At 43.3% G+C, this 24,444-nt stretch overlaps 1 protein-coding gene across 2 annotated transcripts in view; it reads left to right on the top strand.

Moving 5' to 3' along the window:
* The window catches only part of FHAD1 (forkhead associated phosphopeptide binding domain 1), a 123,816-nt gene that overhangs the window by 13,154 nt on the left and 86,218 nt on the right, over positions 1–24,444 (top strand). For both annotated transcript variants that reach the window (XM_072975338.1, XM_072975337.1), the window contains exon 3: positions 10,937–11,143. In XM_072975338.1, the coding sequence (XP_072831439.1) occupies positions 10,937–11,143 (207 nt within the window). The remainder of the gene's footprint in view (positions 1–10,936; positions 11,144–24,444) is intronic.

The raw sequence follows: 24,444 nt of genomic DNA, 5'->3' as shown, positions 1-24,444 counted from the left end.
TCAAAGACACCCAGCTAGTAAGTAGGAGAGCTAGACTTTAGCCCCTCCACCCACCTCAAAAGCCAGTCTAATAACCACTGTGCCATCCTGCCTTCCTGACCCCTAAACCACCAGGCCTCCCTCCTACAACAGTGTCAGATGCCACTGGGAGGCCAAGAGCCCCAAGGAGGCCACCAGTGGCAGTGGCTTGAGGACTCAGGGGGAAAGGAATGCTCTTGAAGCAGTTTGGCAATTAAGGAAAGGACAGTGTGGGGAGGAGCTTCTAGGATGCGGCGATGGTGAGCATGTTCCCAGGTTAGATGGACGTTACCAGGTCAAGGAGAGACTAAAGATACAAAAGAGGAGATCGGTGATGACAGGGACCAGACCAGGGTGGGATAAGGCAAGACCACCCTGAGCCCCTTGGCGGCTTTGAGAAGACTTGAAGGTCACATCTAGGAGCTCCTCCACACCCAGGAAATCAGGGCAGGGAGCTGAGGGCGCATTCAAAGGGGTGTGCAGTGATGGAGGCGAGTTTCATGAAGGGACCCCGTAGAGGGCCGGCAGGGCTCAGGGAAACCATGGAGAGTGTGGTGACCAGAAGTATGTGAGTGAGGATCATCCCAGGCCAAGACCTTAAGGGTGAGTGGCGGGGACATATCCTGGAACCTGAAGACCCAGAGGGCTGGGCAGAGTCCTCTGACAGGGGCTGTGTGAGCCCTCGGAGAGGGAGCCAGGGCAGTAAGTACCCCAACTTCTCTCCTCCCTGCCTTGATCTCCAAACCCCCATTGGCCAAACCCAACCAGAAACCAGAGACAAGGAGCCCATCAGCCTATTGCTGCAGCTACACAGGCCCACCTGCTGGACAGAGGGCTGGAGGGGCCGGGGAGGGGGAAAGGATCAGGAGGAGCAGGTGGCGGACGCTGACAGGTGTGGCGGTGAGGACCTAGGTGGCTGTGATTGTTACCGAGTCCAAACTCTTTCTGCTCGCTGTATAGCAGGCCAATAAATCGGGAGACGAGGTGTTGAGGCAAGAAATAGAGACTTCATTCAGAAAGCCAGCATTCTGAGAAGATGGTCCTGGAGAACCATCTCCCCCGAGTCACAAGTCAGTCCCCTCTTACGCTAAAAAGGGGAGGGAGTGTGCTTGTTGCAAACTTCTTGGTGTCAGAATCCTTTGTTCTTGCAGCTGTCCACGTAGGTCAGGTCATGGTGTCCCTGTAAACCTCCAACCAAACAAATGTCATTTTCTATTCTGCAACTTTTTATCTTTATATGAATGCAAAAGCGTTAACCCCTTTAAGGTCAGAGCCTTGAGAATAGGCTGCCCTGTATATTTCAGGCTACAGGCAGCGTTCTTTTACAAAGGGTGCGGAACCAGCCCAGGAAACAGAGCACAGGGTTAAAGCCAAAGGAACAGATCAAATGAAGTGTCAGATTTGTTCTTTTCTGATATAAGAGTAGAACGAAAGGCCAACGAGCAGGCAGGGACCTGGTGGCTAGAGTGGCCAGAGGGAGCCGTGCAGCGCTGGACTGGGCCAGACTCAGAAGTGTGAGGCTGGCGGGAGGACTCGGGGGCAGAGACGGACTTGAAGGAGCTGGTGAGCTTGAGCAGGGCCCAGGCTGGGGGAGGTGCAGGGAGTTACGCTCAGGAAGGGGGAAGAATCAAGGAGAGAGGGGAGAGAGGATAAGGAAGCCCAGGGGTTGGGGGGTTATAGTCTGAGACGGGGCTTCCCAGTTCCAGGGGATGTGAGGTTGAAACCCAGCTCCAAACGAAGGTCCCAGGTACACGCTGAGCCCCGGCAGCGGCCAAGGTCGTAACTGACAGTCAGCTTCCCGAGGAGGCGTCCTCAAAGCACAGTGGTCATCAGAGCCGTCAGCCGTTGTTCGTGGGTTTGTAAACGTCTCAGTATTTTATGGATTCACTATGTACTTTTAAAAGATATTGAAAATGCAGGGGAAAAAAACCAAAAAACAAAAAAAAAAAGCCATCTCTTCAAGGAATTATATTTCCAAGAGCTCAAGATTTTATGTGCTCTTTGTGGAAGCAACTTTAGCTTAAAAAGTTGCCTTCAGAGTAAAGGGGGCAAACATTATTTGCTGTTCTGATAGCACATCTACATCAGGAATCCACACAGTTTCAGAACCACTTTTGCCAAGGCAAAGTTAGCAATACAAAATCAATTTGAAGTAAAAAAAAAAAAAAGTAAAATGCAGGACTGTTTTAAAAAATGCACTTTTGCTTCCAGATTCCTCTGTCATTATTAAATCACCCCCTACTCTGAAAAGCACAGGGTACAAGTCAAGGGTCCAGATTTTGGAATTAGACTTGGGTTCCAACCCTGACATTGCCATGTGCCAGCATCTTGAGGCTGAGTGAGTCACTTCAACTTAGCCATTTAAAAAATTGTGGTAAAATCCACAAAAAATTTTTTTTACCATCTTAACCATTTTGAATAGTTTTTTCTCATTTAAAAAATTTTTTGTTTTTGTATTTTTTGTTTAATTTTAATTTGTATTTGTTTTTTGGCAAACCCTTGTGTCAAGGGCTGACTTTCAATAGATCGCAGCCCATGAACCATTTCCAAGTGTACAGATCAGCAGTGTTAAGCCATATGCACGTTGTTGTGCAACCAATCTTCAGAATTTTTCATCTTGCAAAACTGAAACTGTACTCATTAAACAACTCCCATTTCCCCCTCCCGCAGTCGCTGGCAACCACCACTGTGTTTTCTATGAGCTTAACTACTTGACGCTCCTCACAGAAGTGGGATTGTACAAAATTTGTCTTTTTGTGACGCTTAATTCACTTAGCAAGATGTCCTCAAGGTTCATCCATGTTGTAGCATATGTCAGAATTTCCTTCCTTTTTTAGGCTGAATAAAATCCTGTTGTATGGATGCACCACATTTTGCTTATCCAGTCATCGGTGGATGGGCACTTGAGTTGCTTCCACCTTTCGTCTATCGTGAATGATGCCTCTATAAACATGAGTGTATAAATATCTTTTCAAGTTCCTCCTTTCAATTCTTTTGGGTATATATACCCAGACGCGGACTTGCTGGATCATATGATAATTCTATTTTAAATTTCTTGGGAAACCACCATACTGTTTTTCACATCAGCTGTACCATTTTACATTCTCAACAGTGCATGTGTTCCACTTTCTCCACATCCTCTCCAACCCTTATTATTTTCTGTTGTTTGTTTTTGATAGTAGCCATCCTAATGGGTATGAGGTGATATCTCATTGTAGTTTCGATTTGCATTTCCCTCATGATTAGTGACGTTGAGCATCTTTTTATGTTTTTGGCCATTTCTATATCTTCTTTGGAGAAATGTCTATTCCAGTGCTTTGCCCATTTTTAATCAGGCAATTTGAGGCTGTTTGTTGTTGTTGAGTTATAGGAGTTCTTTATTAATTCTTGATATTAACCCTTTGTCACATACTTGATTTGCAGCTATTTTTTTTCTATTCTGTAGATGGCCTTTCACCCTGTTAACTGTGTCCTTTGATGCACAGAAGTTTTAATGTTTGATGTAGTCCAATTCATCTATTTTTACTTTTGTTGCCTATGCTTTTGATATCAAAACATTGCCAAATCCTGTATCAGAAAGCTTGTTCCATGTGTTTTCTTCTAAAAGTGTTGCTGAGTCCAAACTCGTTCTATTTGCCGCACGACAGGCCAATAAGTCGGGAGACAAGGTGTTGGGGCAAAGAATAGCAACTTTATTCAGAAAGTCGGCAGACCAAGAAGATGGCAGACTAATGTCTTGGAGAACCATCTTACCCAAGTCAGAATTAAGGCTCCTTTTATACTAAAAAGGGGAGGGAGTGTGCTTGTTGCAAACTTATTGGTGTAGGAATTCTTTGTTCTTGCAGCTGTCCACCTGGGTCAGGTCATGGTGCCCCTGTAAAACCTCTAACAAAACAAATGTTATTTTCTATTCTGCAACTTGTTATCTTTCTATAAGTACAAAGGTATTAATATCCTTAAAGGTCAGAGCCTTGAGAATAGGCTCTCCTGTATATTTCAGGCTAAAGGCAACATTCTTTTACAAAAGGTGCAGAGCTAGCAAGACTAAGCCTAGAGAACAGGGCACAGGGCTAAAGCCAAAGGAACAGATCAAATATGGGCTCAGATTTGTTCTTTCCTGTCACAAAAGTTTTATAGTTTTAGGCTATATTTAGATCTCTGGTCCATTTGGGGGGCGGGGGTAGGTTATTAGGTTTATTCATTTGCTTACAATGGAGGTACTGGGGATTAAACCCAGGACTTGTGCATGCTAAGCATGCACTCTACCACTGAGCTATATCCTCCCTCCCAGGTCTTTGGTCCATTATGAATTAATTTTTATATATGGTGCAAGGTACGAGTCCAACTTCATTCTTCTGCAGTTTCCCCAGCATTATTTGTTGAAAATACTGTTCTTTCCCCACTGAATGTTCTCAGCACCCTTGTTGAAAATCATTTGACCACGTGTGTGAGGCTTTATTTCTGTGCTCGCTATTCTGTTCCATTGGTCTATACAGCAGACCTCATGCCAGGACCACACTGTTTTGATTAGCGTAGCTCTGTATGTGGTAAGTTTTGAAATCAGGAAATGTGAGACCTCCAGCTTTGTTTACCTTTTCCAAGATTATTTTGGCAATTTGGGGTCCCTTGTGATTCATTATGAATTTTAGGATGGATTTTTATATTTCTGCAAAAAATGCCATTGGGATTTTGATAGAGATTGCATTGACTCTATATACATCTTAACAATATGAAGTCTTCCAACCCATGAACACAGGATGTCTTTCCATTTATTTGTCTTCTTTAATTTCTTTCAGCAACATTTTGTAGTTTTCATTGTACATATCTTTTACCATCTTGGTTAAGTTTATTCCAAAATGTTATTCTTTTTGATGCTATTGTAAATAAAGTTATATTTCATTTTTTTTTATTACTTTCTTAACTTCCTTTTCAGGTTGTTCATTGTTAGTGTATAGAAACACAACTGATGTTTGTGTATTGATTTTGTGTCCTACACCTTTGCTGCTGAATTTTGTTTATTAGTTCTAACAGAGCTGTGGTTTTCTGTGGACCCTTTAGGATGTTGTACATGTAAGATCATGCTGTCTGTAAAAGGATAATTTGACTTCTTCCATTCCATTTGGACGCCTTTATTTCTTTTTCTTGCCTAATTGCTCTGGCTAGGATTGAATTTGTTGAATAGAAGTGGCAAAAGCAGGTATATTTTTTTTGTTCTTGATCTTAGAGGGAAATCTTTAAGTCTTTCACTATTGAGTATGATGCTAGCTGTGGGCTTTTCATTTTTGGCCTCATTAGGTTGAGGTAATCTCCTATTCCCCGTTTGTCGAGTGTTTTTTATCATGAAAGAGTGTTGCATTTTGTCAAATGCTTTTTCTGCGTCAACTGAGATGATCGTTTTATTCTTTCTGTTAATGTGATGTATCATATGGATTTTCATATGCCGAACCATCAACTCTGCATTCCAGGAATAAAACTCACTTGGTCATGGTATATAATCCTTTTAATGTGCTATTGAATTCAATTTGCTCATATTTTGTTGAGGATTTTTGTATCAATGTTCATAAGAGATACTGGTCTGTAGTTTTCTTTTCTTGTAGTGTCCTTGTCTGGTTTTGGTATCAAGATAACACTGCCCTCTCACCTCGCCTTTTGAGCCTCCGCTTCTTCATTTATAAGATGGAGGTAATAATAGAACCCCTATATAGGGCTGTCGTGCAGATTAAATGAGAAAATGCTTCAGCAGGGCCCCGTTCACAGGAAGCCCTCAAAATGTGTTTGTTAATAATAATAATAAAAAATAACAATTTATCTCATAGTGGGACAGCTGAGCAGGATGGAGTTTATATAGTCAGTCTGTATTAGCAACAGGGCTTCTGTCCAATAGTAGCGTTTAGCAATTTTCCAAGTAAAAGGAGGGAGTGATATGGGGCAGAACTAGGAAGCTCCCTCTTGGCCTAACATGTGGCAGAAGCTTGCCCAATTTTATGGAGTCATTTAAAACTTTCTGCTTGATTTCTTAGTAATGGCTTGACAGCTTTTGAGGAACTGAGAGTAATAAAGCCTGGGGAAAGAAAAACAAAATGCAACACATAGCATTTCTCCCATTCGTAGGTTATCAAGGGTTCATAGAACACAAAGATCAGTGGGAATGGTGATAAAGATGATGTGGGTGGTCTAAGTGAAAATGCCACTCACGTCATTTCACTAATAATGATAATAAAACACATCTCACTATTTTTAAAATAGGTTTACAGGAACTTGAGCAGATAATACAGAGAGTTCCCGTATACCCACCACTTCCTCAAACACGCAGTTTCCCCTAGTATTGACATCTTGCATTAGTGTGGTACATTTGTTACAATTGATGAACCAATACTGATATGTTATTATTAACTAAGTCCATAGTTTACGTTAGGGTTCACTCTTTGTGTTGTACATTCTTTGGTTTTGACAAACATACAGTGACATGTATCCACCATTACAGTATGATACAGAATAGTTTCAGTGCCCTAAAATCCTGTGTTCCACCTATTCACCCTGAGTCCCTGAGCCCCTAAGCTCCTGGCAAGCACTGACTTTTTACTGTCCTTCTAGTTTTACTTTATCCAGAATTTCATACAGCATGTAACCTTTTCAGACTAGCTTCTTTCACTAAGCAATATGCAATTAAGATTCCCCCATGTTGGGGGGTGGGTATAGCTCAGTGGTAGAGCACATGCTTAGCATGCAATGAGGTCCTGGGTTCAATCCCCAGTACCTCCATTAAAAAAAATTCCTCCATGTCTTTTGTGATTTGATAACTCATTTCCTTTTATCACTAATATTTCATTATATGGATGTACCAAAATTTGTTTATCCACTTACCTTAAAGGACATCTTGGTTGCTTCCTGTTTTTGGCAATTATGAATAAAGATGCTATAAACTTGTATTCAAAATCAATGAGTCTAAAAAGTCAACAATAAGAAAGCAAACAACCCAGTATAAAAATGGCAAGAGATTTGAATCTCACCAAAGTAGATATACAGGTGGCAAATAAGCACATGAAAAGATATTAAGCATCATATATTATTACGGAATTTCAAATAAACATGGAATAGCTCTTCATTTATTTAGCCTGCTTTGATTTCTTTCATCAACATTTTGTAGTTTTCTTCATGTAGCTCTTCATATAGCTACATATTTTATTAGATTTATTCCAAAGTACTTGTTTCTTGGTGCTCATGTAAATGGTGTTGTATTTTCAGTTTCAAATTCAAGTTGTTCATTGCTGGTACACAGGAAAGCAATTGAGTGTTGGATATTAATCTTGTATCCTGAAACCTTGCTATAATTGCTTATTCACTTCAGGAGAGGTTTCTTTTTGTCAGTTCTTCGGAATTTTCTGCATAGACAATCATGTCATCTGCAAAGAGAGAGAGTTTTATTTCTTCCTTCCCAGTATATATATCTTTTATTCCCTTTTCTTGTCTTACTGCACTAGCTAGGACATCCAGTACAGTACTGAAAAGGAGTAGCAAAATAGGACATCCTTGCCTTATTCCAGATCTTAAATGGAAAGTTTCTGGTTTCTCACCATTAAGTATGATGTTAGCTTTAGGGGTTTTATAGATGTTCTTCATCATGTTGAGGAAGTTCCCTCTATTACTAATTTTCCAAAAGTTGTTTTTGTGGTTTGTTGGTTTATCATGAATGGGCATTAGATTTTGTCAAATGCTCTTTTCTCATCTACTGATATGATCATGTGATTTTTCTTCTTTAGATTGTTGATGTGATGGATTACATTAAGTGGTTTCCAAATGTTAAACCAGCCTTGCATACCTGGAATAGATCTCACGTGATTGTGGTGTATAATTCTTCTTATACATTGTTGGGTTCAATTTGCTAATATTTTGTTGAGGATTTTGTGTCTACGTTCATGAGAGGTACTGGTCTGCAGTTTTCCTTTCTTTATCTGGTCTTGGTATGAGAGAATGAGTATCACAGAATGAATTAGAAAGCATTCCTTCTGCCTCTATTTTCTGGAAGAGATTGTAGAGAACTGGTATCATTCTTTCCTTAACTGTTTGATGGAATTCACCCGTGAACCCACCTGGGCCCAGCGTTGTTCATTTTGGAAGGTTATTCATCATTGATTCAAACTCTCTAATAGATATGAGCCTATTCAGAGTATTTATTTCTCCTTGTGTGATTTTTGGCAGATTGGGTCTTTTAAGGAATTGGTCCACTTCATTGTTATAAAATCTATGGATGTGGAATTACTCGTAATATTCCTTTATTGCTGTTTCAGTGTCCATGGGACCAGCAGTGATGGCCTCTCTTTCATTTCTAATTTTAGTAATTTGTATCTTCTCTCTTTTTTTCTTGGTTATCCTGCTAAAGGTTTATCAATTTTATTGATCTTTTTAAAAAACTGACTCTTGATTTTGTTGATTTTTCTCTGTTGTTTACCTATTTTTTATTTCATTCATTGTTGCTTTTCTTCTACTTGTGGGAGGCTTATCTCTCTCTTCTTTCTCTAGTTTCCTAAGATGGAAGCTTAGATTATTTATTTTAGATCTTTCTTGTTTTCTAACGTGTGCCTTCAGTGCCATAAACTTCCCTCCAGTCACCATTTGCACTGCATCCCACGAATTTTCCTAAGTTGCATTTTCATTTTCATTTAGCTCAAGATAATTTTTTATTTCTCATGAGACTTCTTCCTTGCCCCATTTGTTTTTTAGAAGTATGTTGTTTAATCCCCCAAGTATTGGGGGATTCTCCAGCTATCTTTCCAGTATTGATTTCTAGTTTAATTCCACTGTGGTCTGAAAGCATAGTTTGCATAACATCTATTCTTTTAAATTTGCTGAGGTGTATTCTGTGGCCCAGAATGTGGTCTGTCTGGTGAATGCTCCACGTGAGCTTGTGAAGAAGAGTGTGTGTTTTGTTGTTGTTGGTTGAAGTTGTGTGGCTGCCAGTGAGATCCAGATGCTTGATAACGCTGTTCAGTTTACCTTTATCCTCACTACTTTTCTGCCTGCTGGATATGCCCCTTACTGACAAGGGGATGTTCCCGTCTCCAACTATCACGATGGACTCATCTGTTTCTCCTTCAGTTTTATCAGTTTTTGCCTTCCATATTTTGATGCTCTATTGTTAGGCACATACAATTAAGGATCGTTATGTCTTCTTGGAGAGTTGACCCCTTTATCACTATGTAGTGCCTCTCTTTATCCCTGATAACTTTCCTTGCTCTGCAGTCAGCTCTATCTGAAATGAATATAGCTCCCCCTGCTTGCTTTATGTGTTTCAATATTGTGAGTGCCAAAGTGTTTGGCAGGAATTTGTAAAGTGGGCACAGACATTTGAATCAGGCAAAGCTGGGTACCAGCCAGGCTAGTCAAGCTGGGTGACTCTGGGCAAACATATCATTCTGTTCTTCAGTCTTCTCATCTAAAAAATGAGGAACTATCCCTTTGGATTGTCATGAAGATGAAAGGAGATAATGCAATAAAGCACTTAGCAAATTTCCTGGGCAAACATAGCATTCTGTTCCTCAGTCTTCTCATCCAAAAAAATGAGGAACTATCCCTTTGGATTGTTGTGAAGATGAAAGGGGATAATGCAATTAAGCACTTAGCAAATTTCCTGGCATGCAATGTGTAATGAATATATTCTACTAATATAAGCAATTATATTATTATATAATCATATAATATAAGCTATAACATTATTAATATAAGCTATTGGTTATAATTATATTATGGGACTTTGGTATAGATTTCTAATTCCAAGTCTTCATTATGAAGTTGGATGAGGCACTCAGAAGAATAACTTAGAAAATAATTGCAAAGTCTCAGGCTGGAGTGAGTGTCCCATAAGCAGCGTCCAGAAGACAGAAGACTTCACATGTGCCCTGCAGCCCACAGTCCAGGGCCCCAAGGCCAAAGGGAATGTGGCGTTTCCTCCTTGGTGCCGAGTTTCGCTCCTTCTTCTTATTAAGCTGAAATTACATGGGAGCCTTCTGCCCCCACCACTGCCAATTCATCGTCTGGGGGGGAATGTGGTCACACCACGGCCCCCGCTGGAAAAGAGATCCTCTTTGTTTAGATAAATTGTGACTAGCTTTTAAGAAGCAATAGAAATAATTAATCACATGGGAAAACCTTCATTGTACACCAAGGCTTTTAAAAGTTAGTTATAAAACTATGTTGTGTGGTATGATCTCAGTTTTGTTGTGACTTTTTTAAAAAGATTGTAAGCATAGGAAAAAAGACTGGAAGGCTGTGAACCACCGTGTTAACAGTGCCTGCCCCCGGAGGATGGGAGACTAAGTGATTTTACTGCTGTCTTTGTGCTTTTCTCTAGTTCCCATTTTCTGCAATATTAAGAAACCCGTGTTATTTTTTAAATGAACAGAACAACGAATACAACGATCATTACAAAACCTCCCCTTAACTATATAACTCTTGCAGTAAATGGACGATTGTCACTTGCCAGCTGACCTTCCTGGTTTGTGTTTGGGCCATTTCTGGCATCTGTCTTGCCATGCAGGACAACCAAAAGCGTACTTGGGTTTTTGTGTCCTCTCTGGGGTCGGACAGATATAAAGTGGTCATTTTCTGGCCAAGGTCCCCCGCAACCCCCGAGTTCCCTCCTGCCTCTGTGTTGCCAACAACTTGGGCACCTGTTCTGGGTCTGGTGTCAGGCAGAGCCCAGAGCCTAGCCCCTCCACTCACTAGCTCTGTGGCCTTGGGCAAGTCACTTAACCTCTCTGATCCTCAGCATCCGCCTTTTAAAATGAGGATTGCAGTGACCATCCAGTCCTGTGAAGTGTTAGCACGTTGGGGCGCCCAATGTCAGTGGCACTAGTAAGTGTGAGGGGCCCCCTTGTTATTCCTGTTTTCCTGACTCTTCCTGACCCCTCCTCCATTTCAGTCTGCAGACATTGACAACCATCACGCGCTCATTGAATATAATGAGGCCGAGGGAAGCTTTGTTCTCCAGGACTTTAATTCCCGCAGCGGCACCTTCGTCAACGAGTGCCACATCCAGAACGTGGCTGTCAAGCTCTTACCCGGAGACGTCCTGAGGTTTGGGTCTGGAGGGCTGACCTACGAACTGGTCATCGAAAACCCATCCTCGGTGAGTCCAGGCCCCCGCGGGGTTGGGAGCGGTGCAGCCCGGGGCTCAGATACGGCCAAAGGTGGAGCCTGGCCGGGGCACATGGCTCAGATTTCACGCTGCGCACACAGCGGCAGCCACAGGACTGGGTTCTGCGAAGTTCAGCGCCACCCGGTGAGTCCCGGGGAGGAGGGAGTCCTCGCGCCCTCTCCTGGGCACTTTGTGGAATTACATGAAGAGTTGCCCAGTAGTCTGCCCAGAACTTCTGAAAAGTGAGGCTTGGCCAGAGGAGGTGGAAAGCGACTGTGTGCTTTTGAATACTGGGGGGTGGGGGGCGGATGCTTCTTTTTAAGGCAGATCTGTGCTCTGCAACTTCCTAGCTTTGTGACCTCGGCCAGGGTTCTTTGCATGCCTGGGTCTCAGTTTTCTCAGTGGATACGAGGTTTTGAGAGAGTACGTGTAAAAAGGCAAGTCAGTGTCGGCGGGAGTAGATGCCCAGCAGCTGTTATCTTACCCGGATCAGAAATATTCCTGGGATCAGAGCTGAAAGTACAGCCCCAGGTTAAGTGGAATGTAACACAAAACTCGCCCTCACAGCTCAGTCACAAGGAGCATGCAGTCAGTTCAGCAGGGAGGCAGGCTGGGCGCTGGGCAGGCAGAATCCCAGCTCTGCCACTTGCCCCCTCGGTGTGCTCTTGCACAAGCCGCTGGACCCTTGGAACCTCAGTTTCCTCATCTGCAAAATGGGGACAACGACAGCAGTGACCTTGCAGGCTTATCTCGAGGGTATCTGAGGCGGTGACTGTTGTAAAACTCCCAGCACACACAGTGCATTCGTGGTGAGCACACAGTTAATACCTGTCTTGTGTGTTCATCTCACTCCTCACCACCAAGAATACTGCATGGACTGAGACCTCCAAGGCTTAAAATCCTTTCTGGGACGAGGGTGGGTATAAATAAATAGAGTTTAGGGAATCTAGACAGACTCGGGGGGGGGGCATGTAGGCAGCCCTAAATATGCACTCGGAGAAGGTCAACAGCATCCCTCAGGCTGCGGGGACTGACACGCCACATCCATCACGTTCAGCTTTGAAAATCCGGGGCAGCTTTTTCCTGCTGCTGCTCAGCCTCCTTCTCCTCCTTGGACCAACATTGAAGTGTGTTCGTTCATGGGCTGCAACAGGGTCCACTGGCCGCACTGAGGAGGGGTTTGACCTGATCGGGGATTTACAACACGAGTTCTGAGGATCTCCTTTGTTGGTCTGTGGGGAGCAGACCAACAGAGCAGATCTGGGCCCCACCCCAGGCCTGAGGACTCATACTTAGGGTTGGCAGGTAAAATGCAGGACACCCAGTTAAATCTGAATTTCGGATAAACATCAAATAATTTTTTTGTGTAAGTGTGTCCCAAATATTGCAGAGGACCACTTATGCTAAAAAAAATTGTTTGGTGTTTATCTGAAATTCAGATTTAACTGACATCCTATATTTTATTTAAATGTTTATTTATTCATTTACTCACGTGAAATTTGGCCACCGTACACATCCTCCCTGGGGGTGGGCCTGGGAACACCCATTCCCACAAGCTCCCTGGTGATTCTGATGCACCCCCTCCCACAATAGGGAAACCCAAATTTAGAATCATTTGTATGTTGTACAGAATTTTTCAGGGAATTGAAGAAAAAGATATTTCAAACCCCCAAGCCTCAAAATCCAAGTTTGTGAAGTTTGAGTCAACGTTTCGCCAACATGTCTGATTACAAGGATTTGTGGGGAATGCTCAGTAAAATTACAGGTTCCCAGGCCCCCTCTCTGGGAAATTCTGACTTCGTGGCCTGCCCATGGGAGGAGGGGAGGTCAGCAAACGATATCTGCATTTTTCTTCTTTTCTTATACAAAGGTATTTATTGAAATGTTATTTATAGGGGCATAAAATTTGAAACCTAAATTTCCATCAAAAGGGGCATTGTTTAATAAAGTATAAGGAATTTGCTCATATATGGAACACTGTACTGTCTTTAAAAAAAACAGCTTTATTGAGATATAATTGACATACAGGAAGCTGCATATGTTTAGAGTCTGGAATTTGATGGGTTTTGACATATGTGTACACATCGCCACAGTCAAGACAGAAAACGGACCCTCCGTCCCCCAGAGCCTCCTTAGGATCACAGCATGTGTTTGCTTGTTTTTAACGGCCTCCTTGAAGTACAATTTATGTAACATAAACTTTACCCATTTTAAGTGTACAATTCAATCAGTTGTAGTGTTTTTACGAATTTATGCAGCCATCACCACAGCCTGCTTTCAGAACATTTCCATCCGTTTCCATCACCTCAAACCTCAGAGAAACCTCAGAGGCACTTCGCTTTTTGTTGGTTTTTAATTTTTAATTTTTCACAATTGTGGTAAAATACATATTAAATTTATCCCCTTAACCATTTTTAAGTTGACAGTTCTGTGGCTTTAAATATATCCATCTCCAGAACTTTGTTCATCTTCCCAAACTGAAGCTCTATGCCTATTAAATAAAAACTCCCTTTTCCTTCCTCCCTAGCATCCATTCTCTCTCTATGAACTTGACTATTTTACATACCTAATATAGGTGGGACTTTACAGTGTTTGTCCTTTTGTGACAGTCTTAATTCACTTACTATGATGTCCTCAAGGTTCATCCATGTTGTCGCATTTGTCAGAATTTCATTCCTTTTTAAGGCTGAGTAATAGTCCACCATATGTAGATACCACATTTATTTATCCAGTCATCCATCAGTGGCCACTTGATATCAGATAAGTGTGAGGAACAGTGATGAAGACCTCTAACCTTGACTTGACAAGAAGGAAGAGGATGCTTTGTAAAAAGAGGAACCAGGGGCACAGCAGGAGGAACCACTGACAATGACAGCTCTGTGCTAAGCAATTCACCTGCTTTCGTTTATTTCACATTTACAGCAACCTGTGCAGTGGGTTCTCTCATGGTCCCCATTTTACGGACAAGGAATCCAAAACTCAGAGAGGTTAAGTAATTTCCCCAGAGTCACACAGCTCAGTCAATGTGAATTAAACTCTATCCCCTTTTGTGGAAAAAGGAGGGGAGAAAACCATTTAGTCTGATGCCAGCTAGAGCAGTATCCTCGACTGGTTTTCAAATAGAGCAAGGCACACTTTTATAGTCACTTGAGTAGACACGAGTTTTTTCAGTTACTTCCACGTGTGCTTGCACCCTGCTTTGTTCCTCGGGTGATGGCAGGCAGCTACACAGGTGCTGCCCCCAGCCTGAGCCCAGGGCAGCTCGCAGCAGCCCGAGCCTCCCCAGGGGCAGGACTCTCCCTCAACCCTTCTTCTCAACAGTGCTCTCTGCTGGGGCATCCCCAGAGCATTCCTGAAGCTTGTATTCACTGAGGGGTCCTTTGCAGGGCCTGAGTGAGGGCGGCCTGTGGACTGAGTAACATGTGCCTACAAATTCCACTTCCTGATGACCCGGACCTACAAGCTATCTGAAAGAAAAGAAAGAAAGAGGGGAAAAAGAGGCAGGATTGGAGATCGTCTCCCATCAAATATTTTGAGACCCAGTTTTTCCAAGAAACTGGTGGCTGTCTTGAATCCTGCATGTTCTTGTTTCTGGTTGATTTTTTGGTCCCAGGCGAGGGCGCTGTGTTCCCTCCCGGGGTGGAGTTTCCAAGGAGGATTGTCTCCCATGTCATACCGGCTGGGTGTGATCAGAACTGTTCTTTTCCGGACAAAGAGTTCCCAAGTGAAAACATTTATTTCAGGCTTTGTGGCGACCATAATGAACAGAGAGGGATGTGACGGCATTTATCGAGGGGGGAATTTAGGGAACCAAACGTTTTGCAGACGTCACAGTGGTTAGAGCATGCGTCCCAGCCTTGCTCTTATGCTGGCTTTTATCCTGGGCGTGCACAAGGCATCACCTCTCAAAGCCTCGGTTCCCATTCCAGTAGTAATAAATAGTTCTCCACCACATGGAGGGATGGCAGTCGGTGGGCAGTGTATGTAAGTTGCTGATAGGCACTTAACAACCCTCAGCCTTAGAACCAAGCAAACCGGCATGTGGCAGCCAGGACGCCTCCTTGGCGAGTGTTCTTTGGACAGGAAATCTCCCAAGATCTCCCCAGCTAGCAGATGGATACACTTGCAGACAAATTACCCATGAAATGACATACGAGATGGAAAAATAGAAAGAAAAACTCTGGGTTGGCCAAGTACATTGGCAGCCAGGCTATGCCCAGGAGTAGACACTGTAAATCATAGCTCTCTCACCGAAGTATAACCTGGGGCGTCCATGTTGCACACCCCAGGGGGCACCATCCACGTCACAGTCCACGTGGGTGGCGGCCCCTGGAGCTGCGCAGGGCATAACGTGCAGGGTCATTTGCAATGCCCTGAAGCAACCGGTAAGCAGTATCGCAGAGTCTGTGCCTCGGCACCAGGCGTGGGGAACTAAAGTCACCAAGTCGGGGTGCCCGCCCGCCGCATTGTGGGTTTTGCTTGTTGTCGCCTTTCTTAGTGCTTTCTGAACCCCAGGACAGGAGGTGTAAAACCAGCCGTCCTGTTCACAGTGCTGGTGTTCTTATAAAGCAGCTGAGTAAGGAAACCCTGGTCACCCAAATGTACAAAATGGTGTCTTTGTCTGCTCTGGAATATGGCAAAATTTATTGAAAATTTATTCTACCTTTCTGAGCTTCAGTTTCCAATTTCTGCCAAGGAGCATTCAGCACGGTCCCCTTTCTCTCTTCAGGATTTTAATAGAGGTTCCTGGGACCACCCCTATCATTGTATAAACTGATGCCCAAGGAGTTTCAGTGGCTTCCCCAAGGTTATGCGTCACTCATGTAGATCCAGAGCCAGGATTAAAAACCAACTTGCCGGAGTCCCTGGGAGGGTTTTCCTAACAGCGCCAAGCGTCATGGCAGGTCTTGACTGCCCAGCGGCTGAGGAAGGTTTTGCGAGTCCCAGGCCAACCTGCAATTTCACACGCTGACGAGGATGACTCATCCTGTGGGTAAAAGCGAAAGCCACTGGTAGTAGAGGAAAATGCAGTTTCAGTGATTGGCTTCCCTGTTTGGCTCCAGTCCCTTTTTGCCAGGGATTCTTATGCTGTGTGTGGACAAATTCTGTTCCTCCCTTACTTTCCCTTGTTTCATGATGATGACGACATGCCTGATGGCTAGTGTTTAACCCTCGTGCGTTATGCGCCAGGAAGCGTTCCCAGCATTTCACGTGCACCGTCTCATCCACTTCTCACAGACAAGGAAGTAGCTGCTATGATCCCTATTTTACAGACGAGGCATGAAAACAACACACTCATCTGGGTCACACAGATGGTCAGGGCAGAGCCGGGAGCTGGGCCAGAGTCTGTTCAATGCCGCATCCCAAGTCCTTAACCAGCAGTCGGCAAACTATGGCCCAGGGCCAAAAGCAGGCCATCACCTGTTTTCATAAATAAAGCTCCATGGGAACCCAGCCATCCCACTCACTTTGGTATTGCCTGGGCCTGCCGTCCTGAGTAACAGCAGAGTTAGCTGGACGGGCCATGTGCACAGAGCTGGAAGTATTCACAGTCCGGCTCTGCAGAAAACGTTCATCCGCCTCTGCCTGTAATGCTGCGCTGGACCACCTCTTTCATTTTACTCAGTTTCTGAAAGAAGAACTAAAAATAGAGGGCGCTGGAGGGTGGGGAGAAAGAACTCACTCAGATTGAGCCCTACTGTGTACTATGAGCTGTGCCGGTTAATTGCTTACTTAGTTAACTGACGAGTAAGAAAAAACAGACAAGCTGAAAAAATAGGTTTTGAATAGCCTTTTCATTACTTCTTTTAAAAAGAGCTGGAAATACAAGGTTCTAAATATATGTACACATATATATGCACTTGCATATATAGTAATAATATAATTACATTGAGATATATCTGATTAATACACTGGACATTAATATATTATGTACACAGCAAATGCCTGTTATAAATTTTACCTGGTTCTTCAATTGGAAAATTTTCTTTTAAACCTTTGGAATGTCTTTCCTGGGTAACTTTTGAAGCAGAAATTTGGGATCTGTAGTCTGAACCCTCCTGTAGCTAGAGGACTCTGTATTTGTTCAGGTTCTCCATGTAACATTTCAGTATTTGTCTTATGATTGGTTCATGGGTCTTAACGTTGCAGTAAAGTGTGTTACAGCTCAGTTGCGACAGCAACCTGGATCTGGGCGAGAGACCAAGCAGCACTCGGAGGGTTGGAGAACTCAGGTTTACTATGCCAGAGGGCCCCGAGGTGTTAACACTCCAAGCTCTGGATCCTGTCTGCAGGGTTACACAGGCTTTTATAGGCTACCAGTCTAGACTTTGCAACATTTTGTAACATCATATGCAAATAAGGTATAACAAAGGTGACTAATTAGGAACAAGCTTTGTAGTAATGGACCAATCAGGAATGAGAGAAATAACCAATCAGGAGTGAGCTCCATGTAAATGAAACACTACAAATGGACCAATCAGGAGGTAGCTCAGGGAAACAATAGAATTTTAGGGGTAAGTTTCACTTTCCTAGAAGTAAGCCATTTCAGAGGCAAAAAGTGAGATAGAGCTGCTGGGCCAGGGAACCGGATGGTGCTGGCAGGACAGTAGTGGCCCTGCCTGGGGGTCCTACTGGTCTCTTTTTTTATGGGGCTTCCCACCTCATTAAATCACTTCCTCTCTGGGGCTGCTCCTTTACTTTTACAAGTTTGAAAGTGAATTTACCACATAACTACAGTCTGGTGGGTTTTATTTGAGCATGTCATAACCTTTAAAACACCTTTCATTCTGAGTACATAGTGATGCTTATGCTAAAGTTTCAATATGCATATTATCCAGGAAATTTTATTGTTTGCAAGTGTCAGAAACCCAACTCAAAGTCGCCTAGGTTGAAACAAAAGGGGGAAGGGGGACCCATGTAACTGAAAAGGCCAAAAGTACCAGCTTCAGGCCCAGCTGGATCCAGGTGCCCAAATGAATCTGTCTCTTTCTTCTCTATTAGCTTCACAATCTCAGACAGACTCTTGCCTCACCTGTAGGGAGGTGGCCACCAGAAGCCCCAGCACTCTCCCTCCAAACCAGCAGCTCTGGGGAAGGACAAGCGTCTTCATTGGTGTGCCTTGGATCATGTGCCTATCCCTGAACCGATCACTGAAGCTATGGGCCAGAAATGCTCTGATTGGCCAGGCCTGGCTTATGACCTCACCCCTGTAGTAGAGGGGTCAGCCTCACCAGAGTTACATGGACTCTGAACTGTCAGGGGAAGGGTGTCTCCCCTACAAAAAATTAAAGTGCCCATCCAGAAGATGGGAAAAATAGATGCAGGGTAGGAAGCGTTCCTACTGCCTCAACTGAACCTCCCTAACGGGCTTCGGGACTAGGGATCTGGGGGAAGAAAATGATGAATGATCCACTTCTTCACTGTAAAGTCCCAGGTTCATCTCCAAGGAGACCATGTAGCTCGTTTCTCTCTGGTGAACAGGAGTGATGAGAAGCTCGCAGACTCGGGGCCGTAGTCGTCCGCTCCCAGGGAAGGGGGCGTTTCCATGCGCCTGAGACTTTGACTAGATCCCGTTCCTGAGGAGGATGTGGCTTTACTGTACTCAGGGGTGAGGGGCCAGTGACTGAGTGGATGACCAGAGAGCATGGTGCACTTCAGAGCAGACCTCTTGCTGGTCAAGCTGTGTCCTCTCCAGCCTGACCTCATAGGATTCCCTCTGCACTGTGATCTTACAGGTCCTGTGGGGACCTGCTGATGTGACAGGAAATCCTGAGACCAGGTGTTTTATATCAAAGGAGATTTCCCGGGGCCAGTGAAGTGAAGGGCGTGGGCAGCAGGCCGCATCAGGCAGTGTCCGCAGCAGACTCACATAAAAGGACTCTTGAGGTCTGCATTGTGATCAGATATCTGCAGACCAGGCAGATGACACCCAGGAGGAAGAGGGAGGGGCACCAACTGAAGCCTTAGCATCTGATGAGACAGAACCCAGAGCCGGCCCAGGAGCCCGGGGACTGGCCATGGCTGTGTCCTACTTCCTCTGGCCCATGACACCCGGTGTTACCAAACTGGAACCACGCTGTTTCTTCTCCTTCCTTAACCGAGCTGATGATCATTCACTCACTCATTCAGTCTTCCGGGCTAGCAAGGCTGAAGTGACATAGCCCAAGTTGAGGGGTAGAAAAGGCTATTTGTGAAAACCTGGGCGTTTTTCTCATTGGACGCTATCTCCCATTTTATGGACCGACCAGAAAGCTAACTAGAACTTGAAAGGAAAGGGAAAATTGTAAGCTAGATATTTACAAAAAAAAGGGGGGGGGGGAATTAGATGGCAAAAATCCAAATGAGTGACTACTCTGAACAGCTCAAAGAGACCTACTTCTTTTAAATTCCAAAACCTAAAAATCATGTATAACTTGGCAGTTCTGTGTTCTAAATGAATAACCCTGATTTCTCACATGGAAAATCCTGAATATAATTTATCCTTTTCTTGTAGACATAGAATTATTACCCCAGATACGGAGTTATGGTGACAGCCCAGGAGCTGTCCAGGTAAAGGCCGTTTGCCCTGGCCCCATATAGCGCCCCCTGCTGGCTTCTGAGGTCTAATGTCTGCGTTTTATCCTGTCTTCTGAGGTCCATGGCTCCTCCATGCTGTGGTCAGCATGCCTCCTTCCCTCCTCACCTTTGCTCGCATGGCCCTTCCAATCTTCACAATTGTATAGTTTCAACATAAAATTCAAAACATTGTAAATCAAAAACCAACTAGATTTCAGTTTTGAAAAAGAACAGTAAATCAGCAAAAAAAAAAAAAAAAAAAAGGTAAAATTGAGTAAACAGGGTCTGGAAGTGATCCCAAAGAACTCCCCTATGAGTAAGCTACACCAGTCATTGCATATGAATTTTGTACTATTTCTTCTGGCAACTCAAAGCCTGTTTTTTAAATTAAGTAACCTTTACACTTTGGAATAATATTAGATCTACAGAAGAGTTGTAATGATAGTACAGAGTTCCTGCGTCCCCCTGTCCCAGTATCCCCCAGTTTAAACATTCTATATCACCACAGTATAGTTTTCCAAACCAAGAAATCAGCATTGATCCATGAATATTAACTGAGCTTCAGAATCCGCGACCCACTGCATTTGGTCATCACATCTTCTTTGGGAGGGGGAAGGAGGTAATTAGGTTTATGTATTTATTTTTGGAGGAGGTACCAGGGATTGAACCCAGGACCTGGTGCATGCTAAGCATGCGCTCTACCACTTGAGCTATACCCTCCCATCACATCGTAGTTTCCTCCGGCCTGTGACAGTTTCTCTGTCTTCCCTTGTTTTTCACGGCCTCGACAGTCTTGAGGAGAACTGGCCAAGGATCCTGGAGAATGTCGCCCCGTCTGATTTGTCTGATGTCTTTTTCTGACTAGACTGGGGTGATGGGCCTTCAGAAAGGATGCCACAAAGGTGAAGTGTCCTTCTTTGTTCATCACATCAGGGGGTCCCTGATATCCATATGACATCCCTGGGGATATGAACTTGTTCACGTGGTTAAGCTGGTGTTTGCAGGTTTCTCCACCATAAGGCACTATTTTTCCCTCTCCATACTCTATTCTTTGGAATCAAATCACTAAGGATAGCCCACTGTCAAAGGAGTGGGGAGGAAGGAGCAGAAGGCAGGAACTAAGCTCCACCTCCTGGAAGAAATGTATCTACATATGTTTAATTCTTCTGTAAGGAAGGTTGTCTCTTCTCCCCTCTTCATGTATTTGCTCAATCATGTATTTCTATCAATATGGACTTGTATATATTTATTTTACACTTAGGGTTATAATGCAACAATACATTAGCTATTTGTTGCTCAAATTACTCCAGCCTTGGCCCCTGGGAGCTCTTTCCCATTGGTTGCCGTGTCCTTGAACATCTTCCCACCGTTTTGTTTTGGGCACTTCCTTATTTTCCACTATTACAAGACGCGCCAGGCTTAGCATGTATTTTCCCTGCCCCAGCCCCAGAATCAAAAGCCTTTTTACTTACACTCTGTTTGCCAATTGTTCAGTTCGGTTCAGTCGGCGAACACCTATCGTGAGTACCAGGCACGTTGCCGGGTGCCAGGCACGGCCAGTGATTGTCTGGTAAATGTTTAACAACCAGCTCTCTGAAAAAAGTAAAGTATGTATTCGTGCAGAGCATAAGATTTACTGATATAAAGAATGTGTAGCACGTTCTTTACAAATAATAGTAAAACATACAATACTGCTTCTTGTAAATTCTATGGCGCCCGCTGAGTCTCACAGAACGCTTTCACTGACTTCTGCTGAACTCTTGTATCTATTGCCAATGTGTCATTGCAGTTGACTATGAGAGTTCCTAACCTGAGCATTGGTGGATATTTTTGGTTATTTTGGATATTTAATTTGCATTTATGAGTAAGATAAGTGAAATAAGAAAGATGTTAGAACTTCACATGTTCATCAATGACGTGAGTAACTTTTTTGCTGCATCAGTTAATAGTTTTCAAGTACTGGAAGAATGTTTCCTTGACTTTTTTGTGCTACGCATAATGTAATGGCTGAGACAAGACATCCCTTTATATAATCTACACCATTAACATTTTCTTCGTCATTTTCTTAAGTGTAGGCAATCAACAAAACAAAAAAATTCAAGCTCTACAGGAACAACTGTTATTAAACCTATTTATATGAAAGCAAATATAAGTATGTATATGCATGACTGGGACATTGTGCTGTACACCAGAAATTGACACATTGTAACTGACAGTACTTCAATTAAAAAAATAAATACAATTAAATTAAAATTTCAAAATTAAAATTAAACCTATTTATAAAAGCTTTAAAAAATCAAGCTCTGATTTATGGCATTTCCTGATTTCAATGATGTAAATACTCCCACTGTGGTCAATTTCAAGCTCCCAATGAAGCATCACCAAGTACAGAGATGAAATAGATATGTGGTTAATATTTCCAGCATACACATACAGTAGAGTAAAATAACCTCTAGGGCATAGATAATAATAAAATAGAGTAAAATAAGTAGGAAGGGGTGAGTTTTAAGTTAGTACCACCTTTGTTTCTGATTTAATTTAATTGTAAGTTGATTTTTATCAGTAGCAGTGTTTATCAAGCTGGCAGAATTCCTGGACCTTTAACAATTGGCTCTCATGAGTGTGTACCAGCTGACCCCGGCACTCCTCTGGTACAGCCATGAACATACCACAGGTCTTCCTGGATGGGGGCCGGGGACCTCTGAGCTGCTTCCAGGAGGTGACAAGTACCCTGTGAATAACACTTCCATAAGGGAGTCGTCATGAGGTAGGAAGCCCCATGAAAGACCAGCAGGACCGCCAGGCAAGGCCATTACTCTCCTGCCAGCACCATTTGGTTCCCTGGCCCAGCAGCATTATCTTGCCTTTTGCCTCTGAAAGGGCTTACTTCTAAGAAAGTGGAACTTACCCCTAAGATTCTATTGGTTTCCTGAGCTAACTCCTGATTGGCCCATTTGTAGCACGTCATTTGCATGGAGCTCACTCCTGATTGGCCCATTTCCATCAATTCTGATTGGTCCATTTCTACAAAGCTTGTTCCTAATGAGTCACCTTTGTTATACCTTATTTGCATATGATGTTACAAAATGTTGTAGTCTAGACTGGTAGCCTATAAAAGCCTGTGTAAACCTATAGACGGGGTCCAGAGCTTGGAGTGCTAACTCCTCTGGGCCCACTGTCGTAATAAACCTGAGTTCTCCAACCCTCCGAGAGCTGCTTGGTCTCTCACCGGGATCCAGGTTGCTGTCGCAACTGAGCTATCACACTGAGCTGCAACACACTTTGCTGCAACAGTCAGTGTTCCTAGAAAATCCCGTTTCCAATAGCCCATGCGACATCTTGTGGGTTTTCACACCATCTAATGGTCATTTTCTTTTTTTAACTCGGAAAATCCCCTATCGTTCACTAACCAATCATCAAAGATCCTTTTGTGTGTGTGTAAAGCATGACTTCAAATAATCTAGAAGTCTTAATAGCACAGAGTCAAACAGCATCACCGCTTCCTGACTGTGAGACCTTGGGCAAGTCACTTACCCTCTGAACTTCAGTTTCTTAATGCACAAAGTGAGGGGTAAAAATGCCTCCTCAGAGATTATTCTGGTGATTAGATAAGACCACATACGTTAAGTCTCTGGTACATCTGTGTCTTCTGTACCTGATGGCTCATCTGTGTCTTCTGTAAGTAATCAGAAATTACTTACAAACAACAGAGTACATAATGAGCCCTCCAAGGGCAAGGCCTACTTCTCCGTGGGCTCCAGGGCTTCCTGGAGGAATGTGTGTGTCCTGTGGGCACTCTACATGCAAACCGCCTTGATTTATTTTTTAGGGTCTCTTTTTCAACCTCCCCCCTTTACAGTGTTAGAAGCAGATATGGGAGAGATAATACAAAGAACAAGTAGATAATCTGGAAAAAAAAATGAATAGTGATTTCCTGAGTAAATCATTGACCAGTGTTTGTTCAAGCTGATGTAAATTCAGCAGTGGGTGTGGTCATAGTTAATCCAGGTGGTGGAAAACCTGCTATTTTAAAGGCAGTGTGGAAGAAATCAGGCATCTAGCATATGCTCCCTGAAAAACAAAACAAAACAAAAAACCCAGCCATGCAACACATCATATGGTCAGAGAACAAAAAAAAAAGAAAAGGCCTTAGCATGTCTTTTTAAACTAAAGTTTCTAAAAACATTCTTGTTGATAACTGACCTTGACCCCATACTCCATGTACACCTGGCTTTTAATATGAGTCTTTTTCTTATGTTTGCTTCCCCCCGTCTGTTGTCTTGCAGTTACCAATAGCAATTTCTGAGAAAACTTTGACTTTGCTTGGAATAGAACGAGCCTGCAACCAACTTTAACCTTTCAGCTAAAGCCACCTCAATCAATAGCTTTAAAGAAAAAAAAAACTTTATTTTAAAATTTTTGAACCTTAAGAGCAGAGTTTCTGCTGCATTTACACATCTTTGGTACCTTCTCCCTGGAGACCCTAGGAACAGAAAGAAGCTTTAGCTGGCCTCAGAGCACCACCGAGCCAATTTATCTGCACATTACCCCCGCCGCCACCAAGTTCACAGCAGCAAAGTCACAGTAGCCCAGAGGTAGAAACAAACCCAAGTGCCCATGACGCTGAATGGATACACAAAATACAGTCTATACATACAATGGAGTATTATTCAGCCTTAAAAAGGAAGGAAATTCTGACATGTCACAACATGGGTGAAACTTGAGGACATTAGGCT

Source organism: Vicugna pacos, chromosome 13, assembly GCF_048564905.1.
Source record: "Vicugna pacos chromosome 13, VicPac4, whole genome shotgun sequence".
Classification (NCBI taxonomy): Eukaryota; Metazoa; Chordata; class Mammalia; order Artiodactyla; family Camelidae; genus Vicugna; species Vicugna pacos.
This window is presented reverse-complemented; position numbering and strand designations above follow the sequence as displayed.